We start from the raw sequence: 17,241 nt of genomic DNA, 5'->3' as shown, positions 1-17,241 counted from the left end.
TCCAGCGCGACACTCGGTACAGTTAAACTGTGAGTGACGTTATCCAAAAGCACCGGCTGTGCCAGGGAACGTACAGTCCCGTTTTGCAGAAAACATTTTTTGAAGTCTAGCTGCTTGCATGCATCACTCAGTCACGTACTGTAATATAACACTTAAGTTAAACCTTAAATGACAAGCATTAAGAAATATTACACTATGCAGTGACTGTTGTAGAGAGAGAGTTTTGTTTCAAGATATCCTAAAAAAAGGGGAGATTTTATACAAAATGTGTATAAAAGAAAACAACTGTGCTATGAACAAATGATACAAAAAGATCCAAGTCAGACAATGCCCCTCTATTTTTTAATGTGCCAGGCACTGCTCTTGAAAAATGACTTGGCCATTTCAATCTCCATTGTATTCTCTGGAATCCTTCCTGTACTTTCCAGCCCCTGGGTGCTCACATGCAGCAGGACCTGGCCATGCTACAGTGATAGCCTTGGATTAGAACATATAGCCCTGTTATTTTATTTTATTTTATTTTTTACAGATTGCTTATCCTACAATATATTCTGCTTCTCTGTTGTGTTTCTGTGTAGATGAATTATACCATGTTCTATTCCAGAAAAAAAAGATTAGTATATTTCAGGCAGAAACAGTATGCCTTTACACGCAAGTGCAAACTCAAATTTAACTTAAACAAACTGTAGAAAAGGGGGGCGTTGTACATTTACAGTGCTCATATCAGAAGATACTAGCATCACAGCAAAACAAAACTGATCACTGTACTGGAAAGCGTAAAAGCACACCTGCATCTGTATTCCGATTCTGACTCGCTTGCCAAATCTGCCAAACCTGAAGCAGCACTGAGAGACAGAGAGGCAGTGTGAGGAAACAGATTGCAAGCAGCGCGATCTGTGCTGAATGAAAGCGCATTTGAGAAACGTTGCGCTCGTGTAAATGAACGGAATGCAAGCGCGTTGGATGAAAAGCAGATATAAATCCGGCATTAAAACAAGACCTGGTACAGAGTACCGAAGAGTACCGGCAGAATTTCACCTGGTCCCTACCAGCTTTTACAAAACTAGTAATAGGCCTTAGTTTTAATCCATGGTTTTAATCCATGGTGATTTATGTTTAAAAAAAAAAAACAGAACAGAAAGTGAACTTTACAGCAGTCAATCCAGCGTCTCAAGCCGGAGTTTGCGTAAACTTTTCGAAATGCCATCGTTGCTTCTGCAATCATGCCGTGTCCAAGGACAATGACTCTCAGTTTCACACAGTCCCCCCCTAACGACCGCGTGAAACCCAAAGTACAAAAAGAATCGCGAGTCAACCATTTGAGAGAAAGAAGCAGATAACAGCCCGTTATCAGATCACCAGAAGGGTGGTGTGTGGGAAGGAGACAGTTAAACTGGCTGTGGGAATGTTGTAAAGTATATGGGGTTGGGTAAACTCTTTCAGCACCGTGTAACGTTACACAGACAGATAACCCTTAAAAGCGCCTCATTTATTAGCACCTTATAATGACAATGGAATATATATATGATAAAAACGTAGTAGGCATGCTCCTATCTCTGCAATAACCCTGCCGTGGAAGGTGCTGAAGAACAGCAAGGATGCTGTTGTATGTTGTGTACGGCATCTGGCGCCATCTAGTGGATCCATGTGGGCATTGTGCCTGCATCGTGTAACAGGGGTGTCTTGTTCAGTGTTGAAGGCTGGGTTCATTTTAATAGCAGATACAAATACAGCATGCGCTGAACACAATACAATACAGTGGAAACGGTGTTATAAGAGAGTAAGGAGGCTGAATTAGGATCTACAGGGTCTCTCTCTCTCTCTCTCTCTCTCTCTCTCTCTCTCTCTCTCTCTCTCTCTCTCTCTCTCTCTCTCTCTCTCTCTCTCTCTCTCTCTTCAAGTAGTCTGAGTGAAGTTATTTGGCAACAAACTCCCCATCTCCCCATCCCCAGTTGTGCTGCTTTCCTAGAAGGAGAACATTTCAGGGACCATTCTACTTGTGAGATGTCTGGCTCATTTAAATATTTGGCATATTTTTAAAGAGGAGATGATTATCAATTCAGAGATACCAGGGTATTTAGTGTGTAAGGGGTCTGAGTGAGGAAACATGGTCAATACAATCCCTATCCATAGTCTTGCTGTTTCCAAACTTATTACACACACACACACACACACACACACACACACACACACACACACACACACACACACACACACACACACACACACACACATCTATATCTATATATCTGACACACAAAAAGAAAATGTGAGATTTCATACCAAAAAAATATTAGCAGTTTGGTAACATTAACAGTTTAATTCTGTGTTTTACAAAAAAATGCAATTTGTCAGTATATATATATATATATATATATATATATTAGAAAATAGGATATTACTCACGCAGTCTAATTTTCAAAAAAAACAGATCAGATAACACTAAGGCAATATACAAAGAATCGATTCTTTAAAAGGATTCTTGTAATTCCCGCAAGAGTCCAGCAGGGGGTGCAGGTGTACAGTATATCATATTACAGCAATAACAAAGGCACATTAGCTGTCTAGGGTTATAGCAACTGTCGGCCCTATCACTCCATGTAAGCAGGGGCTTAACCCCAAGTGGAAAGAGAATTGCAAAGTCATTCATGATTTTCTCTACAAGTCAGTGAAAGGAAGCCAAGATATTTGAAATCTGCTGGTAACATCTGTTCTATACAATCAGTTACACCTCTATACATGTTTACAGAGCTAAATAATAATGACAAGCAGCAGCAATGCAGCGTTCTAATATGATACAAAAAAAAACAACAACCTGCAAACAATGATTTAGTGTGCATCAGACTGTAGTGCTTGTGTGCTGGCATAAAAACATGAGACCAGTCCCGGTGAACCAGGCTCTTTAGGCTGAGTTTAGCACAACGAAACTGCATGATGCAGACATGTCCCACACCCCAAACCGTCGCCTGCTTTGAAGATTGCAAGCTTTAGTGTCGATGAATATTGACGTGAGATCAATATAGCACCTAAAGAGTGAGGCTGGGGAGGTGTGGGTTGAGGGGGTAAACGTGGGAAGGTATTTGATTTGATAACGCAGCACACAGCCTGTCCGATGGTGACCATCAGGCTGCAGTTCCCTTTGAGAGCCCCAGAGGTGCTGGTCAGGTTCATGCCCACTGTGCTCCGTCCTCCTTCAGCTGGATCTTGGCGTTGTCCTTATTGTCCTCCTCGTGCTCATCGACCGCGTCGAGCTCCTCGTACCTCCTCCTGTAGAAGATCCTGGACACCAGGGTCACGATGAACATCTCCATGATCAGGAGCTGCTGGTTCATGACTGCAAACACAAGCAGAATAGGAATCACATGCTTGACGTGTCTTGACTGGCAGGCATACCAAAGGAATAAAATCAAGGATTTGTTTGGACTAGTTTGGTCTTTTTCAGTGTCTTTCAAGCTGTGCTATATACTGTTAAATCTGTGAGTGATGTGATATGATTGAAACATGCTGTACTATAGAGAAGGGGGCTATAACGGCTGTAATGGAGGGAATCGTATTTAGGATTGATTGTGCCGATAACTCTTGAGCGCATTTCACGCCAGCACCACAGGGGGCAGTTCAGCGCAGTCAAGCAGGGGGAAGTGGGCACCAGTGCTTTTTTATTAAACAAATTCCAGCATGGATTAATGGATCAACCATCCTGCTTGAAGCAGGTTCCAGTACTATAGTCTATAGACAGCAGCTGTGCAATCCAGCCGGAACTCACATAATAGGCAAGCCAAGTCACATGACTCACATCTCCCACACAAGTGTCTGATTCAGTCGGCAGTCCTCTAGATGCACTGAAAAAAGCATTAGGAACTTCTTCTATTACAAACTAATTCTTTACGAAGGCTTACAATGCCGACAGCAACAGTGCATCGACTATGACTGTGTGTAGAAATGAGGGACATGCATTACCTAGTATTATATGTGTTAGCAGAAGTTCAGCATACAAATGAAATGTGAATTCGTATCATAATTCTTGTGTAAGTAAAGCGTTAGTGGCGTTCCAATGCCTTCAGATTTAGGACTACATCACTGATCCTGTGCATACTGTGCTCCGAGATCTCTCCAGAGATTAGGCAACTCCGTTCAGTTTAAAAATGAGAAAGGCATTTTACTAAGCTGTCTTTGTCCTGCTACTTCAGGAGGAATGTAAACAGTTATTTGCAGAATGTTTGGAGGTAGACTGTTACTACAGTTACATTTCATATGGGACTCAGGAGATATGCAGATATAGGAAACCAAGTGTTTGAAGTTGTGGATATGAAGATAAGCGATTAATCCATTATTGATTACTGCATCTTTTACATGCTTTCATTTACATTTGTCTTTCTCAATGTCTTCAAGGCTGAAGTGAGTTTTGATTCATATAGTGGCTGATGTGGACTCCACCTCCAAGTGGAAAAGCATGAAGGATATCTTCATGGTCCCATTAATTTTGCACATATCAGACATTGACTTTGCAGTGGTGTGAATGGCGCTAGTTGCAATAGGTCACATAGGCAAGGAGAGAAAAAATCATTAAGAGAATTTATTGCGTTTCTTTTAATATTTCTAAATGTAGCTCTTCGGCATGTTAGTTGTAGAAGATGCATAGACAGTACATACATGAGCCCCTGGCTTGAGATGAGAAGGGAGGGGCGCAGGCTATGTTCCCACCCATAGCCAGGATGTTGATGATAGCAGACTGGAGCTGACTCAGAATCAGCACAAGCTGTGGTAAGGAAGAGACGTTAGTGTAGGCGCAGTGAGGAGCAGGCAGGTAGGTAGATTAAGAGCCAGCATGCCTGCCTGAGCAGGGGTGAAATCTACAGGCATGCACTCATTTCCTTCAGTGAACCGTCTGATAGCCGCAGGCTTAGATGAGCACACTGTGTATGTTTCATGATACATTGACTGTTTAACAGTTACGGGTGACTCAAACAACGCACCATACAAAAAACATGCTTCAATTGAACGTGTTTCAACAGACTGGGAACTTGTGTTAGAAGGTGCAAAAAAGAATGTTTTTTTTCCCTATGGTGGGTTCATTATGAATCACCCTGTATAATGCTTGTTTTGCAGAACTCAATTTCGAAGCTAGTGCAAAAGCAATGCATCTGAGAGGACGAGAACAATTACGCTAGGAATTACAAAGACTAAAGCACAAAATGTAAACTGAAATTGATAGTTGTCAATAGGAAACAGAAAAAATAATCTACTGATGGTAGATTTGCAGAAACCTGTCTAGAATATCTTGGTTCAATGGGAATAACAGCCTAACTTTGAGCTGAGATCTGAACATGCCCTCCATAAATAACACAGATGGTTTTATATTTGCGTTACAAACAGCTGACAAAAAAAAAAAAATCTTCTGTAGCATTTATGAAGCTCCAACTCGTGCCATTTTTCCTATACTGTACCTTCAAAACCAGGTTGCACTATGGCCCAAAAGTTTCGATTACAAAGCTACAGAAAACAGCTACAGACAAACAGGCATCAAATGATTAGATTCTATGAAGGACTTCAACTCTCATGTCACATAAATATTTTCAGAAAGTTTTTCAAGCCTGCCCTAGGTGCATTCCTGATGCGGACATTGTGCAGTTATACATGTGAGTGTTAAGGTTTCTGATGCAGACACAGTGTAGTTATACAGGTGAGTGTTAAGGTTTCTGATGCAGACACAGTGCAGTTATACAGGTGAGTGTTAAGGTTTCTGATGCAGACACAGTGCAGTTATACAGGTGAGTGTTAAGGTTTCTGATGCAGACACAGTGCAGTTATACAGGTGAGTGTTAAGGTTTCTGATGTAGACACAGTGCAGTTATACAGGTGAGTGTTAAGGTTTCTGATGCAGACACAGTGCAGTTATACAGGTGAGTGTTAAGGTTTCTGATGCAGACACAGTGCAGTTATACAGGTGAGTGTTAAGGTTTCTGATGCAGACACAGTGCAGTTATACAGGTGAGTGTTAAGGTTTCTGATGCAGACACAGTGCAGTTATACAGGTGAGTGTTAAGGTTTCTGATGTAGACACAGTGCAGTTATACAGGTGAGTGTTAAGGTTTCTGATGCAGACACAGTGCAGTTATACAGGTGAGTGTTAAGGTTTCTGATGCAGACACAGTGCAGTTATACAGGTGAGTGTTAAGGTTTCTGATGCAGACACAGTGCAGTTATACAGGTGAGTGTTAAGGTTTCTGATGCAGACACAGTGCAGTTATACAGGTGAGTGTTAAGGTTTCTGATGCAGACACAGTGCAGTTATACAGGTGAGTGTTAAGGTTTCTGATGCAGACACAGTGCAGTTATACAGGTGAGTGTTAAGGTTTCTGATGCAGACACAGTGCAGTTATACAGGTGAGTGTTAAGGTTTCTGATGCAGACACAGTGCAGTTATACAGGTGAGTGTTAAGGTTTCTGATGCAGACACAGTGCAGTTATACAGGTGAGTGTTAAGGTTTCTGATGCAGACACAGTGCAGTTATACAGGTGAGTGTTAAGGTTTCTGATGCAGACACAGTGCAGTTATACAGGTGAGTGTTAAGGTTTCTGATGCAGACACAGTGCAGTTACACAGGTGAGTGTTAAGGTTTGACTCATTGATGAGTAGACAGGACATTGCTTACCTGATACAGAACAAACTTGGGGATGATCTTCTTACTGCTCAGTAGTCCACGGGTCTGGTTAAACATCATGGCAACTGGCCAGAGGGAAATGATTGTAAGAATACCAACGAAAGGATTGATCCATATAGCAGCACTAGTGATAGACAACTGAAAAGAGAAAGAGTGAAGGACACACTGAACCAGCTGAACTATTAGAACACTGCATTATAACACAGATTTATTCACAGAACCACATTATTGACGATATCAAAATAACAGTAATGATTACAAGTGCAGTCGACATCCTGGCTGGTGTCACTTTGTATGTTCTGAACAGGACTGGGAGTCTTATCAAAAGTACCTGCATAATACAAACCCACTGCGGACTGCTGTCTTCTGAGGGCTAACTAAAGCCCCTTTCACACTGGCGCTCTTACCCAGGTCGACCCCGGTCCCAGCGACCCACCTCAGGATGTGGGTCGACAGGCTTTGAAACCGGGTCGAGCGAGACAGAATGCATGACGGGCGTTCGTAAGCAGACAAAGTAACAAACAGCCACGCCTGCGTGAAGGTTTTATTTCCGCAAGGAACGTTTCTGTTTATTCTGTTTAGCCATGTTTGTGTTGATTAAGACATAGCATGAGTCAGATTGCAGCAGGGCTGAAGAATAATTTGCTCTAATCAGCATTTGGGCCAACGGTTCAATCCAGGGAAGCTTGGATGGAAGCGTCCTTAACAAGCTGCTTCCGGGTCATTGATATGCACATTGTGTACTTGTGTCTGTCACCCAGGTCCACCCTGCTTTATCAAAGCAGTGTGAAATCACGTAGCCAACCCGCATGGCAGGGTCCGACCCAGGTAGAGCATGCCAGTGTGAAAGGGGCTTAAGACAACAATCTCAGGTAATCCTAAACCAGGTAAGAACCCATCCCCTCACTGCTGACACAGACTGCATTTCTATTACCATGATTCATAGAACAGAAAACAGACCCTTTACTTACATTAGCAGTGTCAAAGTTATCGTTGGTCCAGAGCAGTATGGACAGGATGGTGAAGACCATCCGGAAGAATGCAAACTGAAAGGTCCCTGCCTTGAGTAGAAACAGGGTACGCCTGCCAGGAGACAAAGGAGCAGCTTTTTATAACCAGACCACACATACAGCAGGAAACCTGCCTCTTCACTCCCGTTCTGCATGACACAAACACTCAGCTGGTCCTCCCTGCTACCACTACAGACAGGAGGGTCTATTGGAATGATCTAAACACTGGGGAATCTATACATGCCACTGCTTGACTACCTTGCTAACATCATTAGACACAACACAAAGTGAAATGAGATCAGTGAAAAATCTGCTTGGTATATCAAGAACCAATACTGTTCAGATCATTAAAAATAGACTCCAGGGGTGACTGTACATAATAATTAATAGTACACAAACTAGTACTAAAAAGAACCATTCCATGATAGAATTAGACAAACGAGAGGTTTGTTTATAGTAATGGACCCTTTTGGGCTGAAACAAATTTCTAATCAGCGATGCAGAATTGCAGTGTTTGTCTAAAGCATAAGATTATAACCAGGACAACAGGAGTAAAGGAAGCTGTGACGGGGCCTGTGGGCACCAAGCCTGACTGGCCTGTACCACTGTCCCTCGCTCACCCCATCCTAAACAAGCGATACATGCACACAGAGCATTGTAGGGTGTCTCTGTACCAAAGTGCATTCACCTTCCTTATCAGTTCTGCTCTGCTGGTCACACTACAAGTTACAATTAGAAATGCAGCGGGACTGCCAGGACATCACAGCGTGTGACAGAGACCCAGAGACAGATGTGTTGGTACAACTGCTATGTAAATACAGGGGTTCTGGCACTGCTCTGCAGCTCATACACACTCTGTATCTGAAGCTGAGACTCTCTTGGGATCTGCTGTACCATACTGTACTGTACGTTTGTAATGTATTACACTGAGTTCTAAACAAAGCCCTTGTTAAATAATAGCCAGAGCCCTGCCTGTGTCTCTGCACTCTGGTACATTGACCTTCCTTATCAGTCGACCCAGAGTTTCTGCTCTGCTGGTCAGATCAGAAGAAAAATAAATACAAAAATGCAGTCCATTGCCAAGATGACACAGCGTGTGACAGGCAGGGTCCCAGAGAAGGAGGTGTTGGTCCAGCTGCTGAGATCAGTGAAAAATCTGCTTGATATATTAAGATCCAATACTGTTCAGACCAACTAAGGCCAGAATGTTTGGACCAACTAAGGCCAGAATGTTTGTCTACTTGACTATTTGATCCTATAGTGTACTATCTATAGAAGAAAAAGAAGACAGGTATTGTGTGAATTGGGCTTTACAATGCTTGCCTGTGTTTCACCATGCTTTCCCTATGTTTAATTACACTTTGCTGTGCATTTACTATGAAAACTTTTATAAAGGGTTTATCAAACCTCTCTGTGCTTTACTAAGCTCGCCTAGGCTTTACCATGCTATTACGCTCCTTTTAACTATGGTAAACTTTTATAAGGGGGAGGCTGGGAGTCTTAATGCAGAGTGTCTGCTTCTGTTAACAGGAGGTACATGGACATTACGAGAGACTGACCTTGAGATGCCCACGTAGGGCAGGCACAGGCAGCAGCAGCAGCAGGGGCCAGTACTGATCTTCAGACGGTTTTTACCACATAGTTTCAGGAAGCCCTCGTCACCTCCACACTCCTCAATCATCATCACCAGGAACATGTGAATGACGATGGCAAAGTACCTGCACAGACACAGGCAAGCGGTCACTCTAGGGTTGGTCCTGTTTTCCCTGGATCGTCCCGGTTTTGAGGAAGGTGTCCCGGGAATTCAATATGTTAGATAAATCAGGATACAATATTACTGCAATAGACGCTCAACATGAATTGGTTGTCAATCCTATAGTAGTATTAGCAATGTTTCTTACTGGATGAATAGATGATTTCTAGAGAGAGAGTTTACACTTTTAAGAATCCCTCTTCTGTTTAGAGGTGCTGGTTTTTTGTACCTCAGAGGTCAACCCCAGCTCAGATTCAGAAGAGCGGTGTTTCCACGGCTCGCCCGAGCGGCTGAGCATGGCTATCTGCTCAGGTTTAATAAGTCTTTTTATAAAGGAGGATTATTTACAGCAATGAGTTATTTTAAAATGAGAATGTTTTCTGTTTTTATAATGCTTGAAGCAGCTCCCTACCAGATGAATGGGACACATTACTCACGTGGCTGCAGTGAAGTCTGTGAACATGGTCGAACGTGGAATCCACATCCCGAGGCAAGCTGTCGTACCTATTAGCTAACGGGAAGAAGGGGATCGTTACTCTTACCAGTGAATTAAATGGGACAACACTATATTGAAACAAGAGAGGCAAAGGAGTTTAAAAGCCAAGGACTAGGAGGGATAACCATTTCTGCATTCTCATTTGAATTATTATAACTAATAACAGGTGGCCAATTTGCATTCACTATTAACAGAATACACCAAGGCTTGAGGTGTCAGAGTATAAAATGTGATTTCTTATCATTCTCTGATAATGATGCCCAATCTCTCCATTATAGTAATTCTTTCTGTCGCTGCTTTGCTTGCAATGACACTGAAAGACACCCTTACCGGAGCTGCCCCATTCACCCACATAATGGCTGTTTTCTTTGGTCCAGGAATCTTCTTGTAGATGTACACGGCTTCCTCCATGTACACCAGCACCGAGATAAATGCCATCACAGTCAGCACTGCATACAGGACAATGCCAAGCGCATCCAGATCTGTGACAATTTGAAAGACAAAAATGTCATTATCGTCCAAACCTAAGCTGAAGCACACGGTAACTGCATTGCCAGGGTTGTGTGATGGTTGTGTGATGTCTAAAAGCTCTAACACCACGAAGGCAGACGAGCCCGGTTCTGTTTGCATTGTGGTTAAGATGCTCGTTTGCGGTGTCCGGGGTTGCCGGTTCATGCCCAGCCTCCGCCTTGTTACACCTGCAAGTGTAACCGGACAGACTGCCGCCTAAAGTCATCAGGTAAGTACTTCATAAGTCCCACTTTTTGAAACTGAGCAAATGTGTTTGAAGTTTCATACAAGCTGTGACTGTGGTAGAGTTAGCATGTTCTGGTCCTCACCTAGTAAAAGCACTGCAGCTTGGAGTGCTAGGTGAGCCGTGTGAGTTTGGTTTGTATCATGCTTGCGGCCGGGGGACCACAAGGATCAAATCAAATCAAATTGTATTCTGAGAACCTCAGCAGCTGTGTTCTGTGGTTTGTGTTAGTTCTGTTGATAATACCAGCAGCTGTGTTCTGTAGAACCTGCAGATGAGTTATCTAGCGACCCCTACTGGTCAGGTGCACATAATGACTCCAAGCAGAAAACAAAATGTAAAGAAACAAGACAGAAAAGGACCAGTGATGATGATGCTAATGCAGCTAAGATTGCTTTTAAATCCTCGTTCATCAGCCCTTCAAACCATTTACTGAAGAAACTGCTTGAGAAGACTCTCAATGGCACCCATTACAATGGTATTAAGAATGATCAGAAGTCGAGTAAAAGACAGTAAGCTCCAATAAGCAGTTAAGGAAGATTAGCCCCAGAAAACACACAGGGATTCCAGAGAAGCCCATTGACAGCTGTGTATCCTTCAGGGATGCGAGTGTGGTAAGAAATGACCTGACACTGACTGATACCGCCCGGCCTTGGCTTCACATTGCACCTCTGCTTCAGATTTTTATTTTTCCTGCCAAAGTAAACTGAAATGCCGAACTGAAACTCCAAAGCAGCCGTGCATGCAAAAATAAATGACTAAATACAAACAATGTTGAATTCCTAAAAACAATGACAAACATATTAGACCAACACACAAAAGAGATTCGGGCTTAGTGTTTTAGCAATGTCAGCAAAAATGAGACAAGAACAGGAGTGTTAAGAGTTAAGAGTTTAAAAGTTGGCCAAGTGTTAAAAGTTGAGAAATCTGCGTAACCAGTCTACGTCAAACAGTTTGTTCACCTCAGTGTTACAACAGGCTAATGCATCTTCCGTGGAAGACAAATGCTTGTTTTGTGTAAAGCTTTATTTGATTATTTTTAATCAAAAGCATTCTATAGGGCTATTCTAGTGGCTTCTCATTATGTTTTTTTTAATCAAACAGCATCTATTGCACAGCAGTTTGACCCATTCCCAGTTTTAATAGGAGTTTAATAAAACTCACCTGAGCTTGTTACCTATACACTGTGGCTAATCAAGCACATATTAAAACCCAGAACGGATGAAACTGCTATGCAACAGGAGTCGAATTTCCATCCCTGTCTAACACCCCTAGCCAAGAGATCTTAAAGTTGATAAGCCATTCTTCACAGAGCATGCAGACGGAAGAATCCATGCTCACAAATCCAGCTGGGACGGGAGAGCAAGGGAGCAGTTCAAGGGCGACTGGGCACATTGAGTCATTTTCCAAATGTAACAGCCAGAGTTTCTCACGTAATAAAAGGCCAATGAAATCCTAACTTCACTCCAGTGCCTGCCATTCCTTCTCTACCAGATATTAAAGGTTAGTATCTTATCTGTCCTGATCTTTATTAAACTCCTCTATCCAAGATTAGAAGAGACTTTCAAGAAACAGAATCATAAAAATGTTATTTCTTTTATTGTTATCAGCTGTTTATGAGCCTGTCCTGATGCTAATTGCAGGCATGGTTTTAAAGCAGCTATTTCCTCCAACTGTTGCTGCATTCGATGGCCTTACAGTTCATGGGTCCACAAATGTGGTTTGTCATGCCACTATGTGTTTAATATATATGACATGTCACTCAGGGACACTGAGCACTAAGCATTTACTACAGTGCAAATAAGGGTGTGTGTTACAGACGTTTTAATAGACACCTGAGAGCTGTTTTTTCACAGTGTTCCCCAAGTCTTTAATTAACCCCTATTTTGTGATAGATGAAAATTCAACAGTAATGTACAAAACTGAGAAAAATCATTTGTTGTTGCTTTTATAAAAAGGTCACAGCCCAGAAACTGAAAAATATAACACTTTGTCCCGACTTTATATTTGCTTAATATTTTAGAATTATTTTTGTAAATGGAAGTGCACAGTAGGATACTATATTATATACTTGGCAAATTATTAAAGCCCTCAGCTTTCAATCGTTTTTTTTGTTTTTTTTTATTGTACAGGCCATTCCAAATCCAGGGGGGACGTGTCCCTCATTTACATGTGCTTTAGCATCCCAGGGCAGCAGATCTGTGTCTGCAAAAGAACAGCTATGAGCTCGAGCAGAAAACATGGTGAAGACGGGTGACAGGTTTGAAAAAACACTCATTCTAATGAACCTCTCTGTGGGGGAGGACTTGGACACCAGCGTTATCTTAAAGCTTGTTTCAAAGGGTTGCCAATGAAAAGAGCAATTCCCTTGGTCCTCTTGAACTGGAATGACCCCCACAGAGATTCTGACATGCCTGGCTTCCAGCCCTGATTCAGAACCATGTTATGTTTAAAGATTAGGACAAAAAATATATCATTTATATAAGAGCCTAGCTTTTTCTACTTCAGCTCCAAGCTACAGCTAGCTCATTGCTTCTTCTTTTTTAGATCTCATAAACCACTTTAAAATGTTTTAACAAACTCTGCAGCACGAAGCACTGCCAAACACCCCTTTGCCCCAGCCTTGGTTGTGGTACAGCCCTGCAAATAGAGCAGGGGAAATGCACAGAGGTGAGAGGACTTCACCCTTCTGCTGGGCTCTGAGTCGCCTTGGGGCTCTTTGGCACTGCAGCACAGCTCTGGAATGCACTGCCCCAGCACAGCAGCACTGAAAGAGCCTGGAGGGGGCTCCTCACAGACAGCCTTGTAGTGCAGGAACCTGCAGTGAAATGCAGGGAAGCCCTGCTATTGTGCTCTTTGTGATCTGATCAATTTTGGGAGATGTTAACTTACACCTTGGAAATACACAGAAAAGTATTTGATTGACTGCAATAAAATATACCAGGCCACTTTCTTTGTGCTGCGTGTCGGATCTGTGATTAACTGGAAACTCTGTCGGGACTCTCCTCCTCCCACAGAAAACGAGCACAGCCCTGCACAGGGGATTAGGGGTCCCGTTCCATGAGCCCCAATCCTCAGCCACCATGGCTTCAAAATCTGCCCATAGCTTCTTTCTTAAAATTCTTGAACAAAAGAACTGCTGTTCAATATCCATTTTGTTATGAAAGGTAGCCTTTAAGCTTTTTTGTATTGTGGGAAACGCTGAAAGGGGGTTGGGAGTGTCCAACAAACGTCTTTAACTTACCACAGAACAGCTGATTAGAATAGATTTAAAACGAGTATTAAAATCTTTACGACACAACCAGAAGCATGTGTAAAGTCTCACTTCACATTGATTTCTAGTTTGTTTCTGTTTATTTCATTTGAACGTTTTGTTACTGTACGTTGATGTCACTTTAATTGTTATTTTAGTTTCATTTTGATGTGTGGTTTGTTTATTTATATAAATGTAGGCATATGTGTGTTAATAGCTTGGATCAAACTCTTAATAGCAAATTTAAACATTACGTATTAAAAACGAATACCAACATGTACTTGATTGTGGATTGTGCAGTTCGAAGTAATGTGCTAACCATTGTGTAATAATTCAACTTCATTAAAAGGATACTTACTTAGTATGATATCGATAGCCAGGGGCGGTTTCCCCGTGCAATACGGATCGATACTAACATTCCCAAAGTCATCCATTCTTGGAAAGTTGCAAAGGTGATGGATCCTTTTACTTACGAATTAAATTGTAAATTAGAGATCTTTATATTTCATGCGGACGAAGTGACCACTATCTCCGCTGCTGGTCTCCCGAGCAGTCCTCTGTACAGAATTATACGGTTTGTGAGAGCGAATAACCGAGTTCTTGAATTGCAGCTTGTGTTATTGTGTATAAACCAGCACCGCCCCCGTAACACAGTATCTCCAGCAAATCAGTGTGTATGAATGGGATCATACAGACTGGATAAACGCAATGCTGGAATCATGTATGATAATACAACTCAAACGCCAGGGCAGGGATAGAGCCCAGCTGAGTAATTCATTGACTATAAAAGTAGTCATTAACGTGAGACAGATTCTGGAAAAGCACAATAGAATTTATTTCCCAAGGCTGCTGCACTAAAATTAAGTTTATAACAAATACCAAGAACAATAACATCAGATAGAGATTCATTAAACAAACATTGTGGCACCTTAACACTCAAGAGAATGTGAAAAGTATGGTGACTATCTCTGCATTCAGAGCCGGGCTCAATTCTCTTTTAAAATCAATTCCTCTGAAGGAATTGGAATTGGAATTGGATGGTCTTTTAGAGACCTAATAATTGTTGTGATTGTTCAAAATGCTTTCATTTGAAGCCAATTTAACTGTCTAACAGTAACTTCAATTGAAGTCATTTGTTGCCACTGTGAGAAACTCATTTTTACAGAATACTGCTGTATTGCAATTGTGATCAATTATGTGTTGGAATGGATTACAAGGGAATAGGAACTGATTTTAAAATGAGGATTCACTAAATCTACTAAATATATTGGTTAGCGTTTAGCCTATCAAGCCCCTGACCAGGCACAGAGAAAGGTGACCCCTCAACACACAAGGGTCTGGTTCTGACATACAATGAAAGGTGGAAGTAGCAGCTATCTCTTGCCAGATGGTTACTGTGTCTTTGAGTCTTGGCTCTTGGAGCTGTGGGAGGGAGTCTGGCTTTGTGAACTTTCGTGTGAATCGCTTCCAGCAAACAATTTCACATCTTTGTGTTCCATTTGCGGAACCAGCCTATTGTTCCCATGCTTTCCTATCCTATATAAATGTGCAGGTCCAGGGCTGTGTTCCAGGTGTTCTGCAAGCATGGGAACACAAACCCCATTACGTGCCATTGTCCTCATTTGAGGACAGGCTACTTCGTAATTTGTTGGAGCATTTTTGACTGGCCTCTACCTGTTATTTTAATTTTCTCTTTAACTATATTGTTATGATAACTTACTCTAAAAAATAATGTGGTTAATGCAGGCAGTTTTTATGGGAAGATTCTTCAAGCTCATGTAACACCAGGCAACTTTCAAGCAATTTTTTTCTGGCTAACTTCTCAAGCAACCACTGTAGTTGCGAGTCATTTCCACTAAGAACCTCGAACAAGATTGTTCAAACATTGCAGCTTGAACTGTTCACCCAGTGGAAATTGCTTACAGTCACCGACAGAGATTTGCCTGAGAAGTTAAGAAAGCTTTGAAAGCTGTCCAGTAAAATTCCTTTGACAACAATCTGAGATCTGCCCAGTTTGAATTGAGACCCTGTCAGAGCTTTCTTCTCCTTCTTCACATGTTGTAAATGAGAACTGTCATCAAAAGACTGCATGCTCACTGCACTTTGTTTCGGCTCTGTAGTCACAATACTAATCGGAGGCTGCTGCTGATAGAAAAGAGTGGGATTTCAAAGCTCTTCCGAGTCAGTCCCAGTGACACAGAAGTGCTTGATTTCCCAGTCTGGGACACTGGTCCCCCGCTATGACTGATCAGAGCAATCTTTTCTTTTTAATAAAATTAACGTTTCACAACATTCCAGTACATCTTATTTTGCTATAAGTGCTTACACACTGTCCGCTATATTTTACATGCCATTGGGAAGCTTTAGGACCAGACTTGACAACGTTTTGTGCTCAATCAGCTTCTAGGAGCTGGAGGAGCGTTGTCGGCTGAATGGCCTCAAGCTCTCATTCGTAATTCTTTTTTGTTTCTGTATTGAACTAATTAGTACCAGCTTACTGCTCTGGATCCTCCATGTCATAGGATTCAGGTTCCTCAGGTGTCTGCATCATTTCCTACACCGTCTCGTTACGCACTGTACATTAGTGTTTGTGTGCATGTATTACACACATACCCAACACATAAGCATACCTGCCTTTGTGAACACACAGCCTGGTTAGCAATGAGGAAGTGGGATCACCCACGACTGAGTTCAACAACACCGAGGGCATTCACCCATGTGGGACCTTTGTATAGCCTATTGCACAACGCACACTGGCTGGCCACTTCATTAGAACTTGAACCTAACATTGTTTGTCCTGATCACAGCGTTGACACCACATGGCATAGACTCCACAAAGTGCTGGAAGGGCTAGGTGGGTAATGGATTGTGCCTTATGCCTCTGTCATGCTCCTTAACTCATTCTGGCATGGTGGGTGTGCTTTATCGTCTTGAAAGCAGCCATCGCCATCAGGGTACCAGTGCAGCACTGTTAGGTGGACATGATCCGCACCAATGCTTGAGTAACCTACAACATTCGTTCATAATCTGGTACCCAGGGTATGCCAGCAGAAAATGCCCCACACCAAGGCAAGTCCAAATCCAATCAGGCAGATAGGTCCTATTAAAGTGGCCAAGCATGGGCATCTGGGGTTAACACTTCAGAAAAATCTTATCCTGGCTCACTCTGAACACAGCTAAGACATGTCAAAACACAGTTTATTTCTGTGTCATTCTATCCTGTTTGTTGAATAGTTCTCTGAGTATCCTTCTTTCAAGTCAAGGCTGAGTTGTCATTATTAGATTGAGTTTGAGGCATGCGTTTTCACGTGTC

General features: G+C 42.2%; 1 protein-coding gene across 1 annotated transcript; it reads right to left on the bottom strand.

The window, feature by feature from the left end:
- Positions 1–2,377: 2,377 nt before the first annotated feature.
- LOC117406804 (organic solute transporter subunit alpha-like) lies at positions 2,378–14,695 on the bottom strand. Its single transcript, XM_034923418.2, has 8 exons — positions 14,287–14,695; positions 10,252–10,403; positions 9,863–9,936; positions 9,232–9,390; positions 7,634–7,745; positions 6,654–6,800; positions 4,651–4,756; positions 2,378–3,334 (listed from the first exon to the last, which is right to left on the bottom strand). Exons 1-8 carry the CDS (start codon positions 14,360–14,362, stop codon positions 3,168–3,170), a joined length of 993 nt encoding a protein of 330 aa, XP_034779309.2. The 5' UTR covers positions 14,363–14,695; the 3' UTR covers positions 2,378–3,167.
- Positions 14,696–17,241: the final 2,546 nt, after the last annotated feature.

This window comes from Acipenser ruthenus, chromosome 9 (assembly GCF_902713425.1).
Source record: "Acipenser ruthenus chromosome 9, fAciRut3.2 maternal haplotype, whole genome shotgun sequence".
Lineage (NCBI taxonomy): Eukaryota > Metazoa > Chordata > Actinopteri > Acipenseriformes > Acipenseridae > Acipenser > Acipenser ruthenus.
This window is presented reverse-complemented; position numbering and strand designations above follow the sequence as displayed.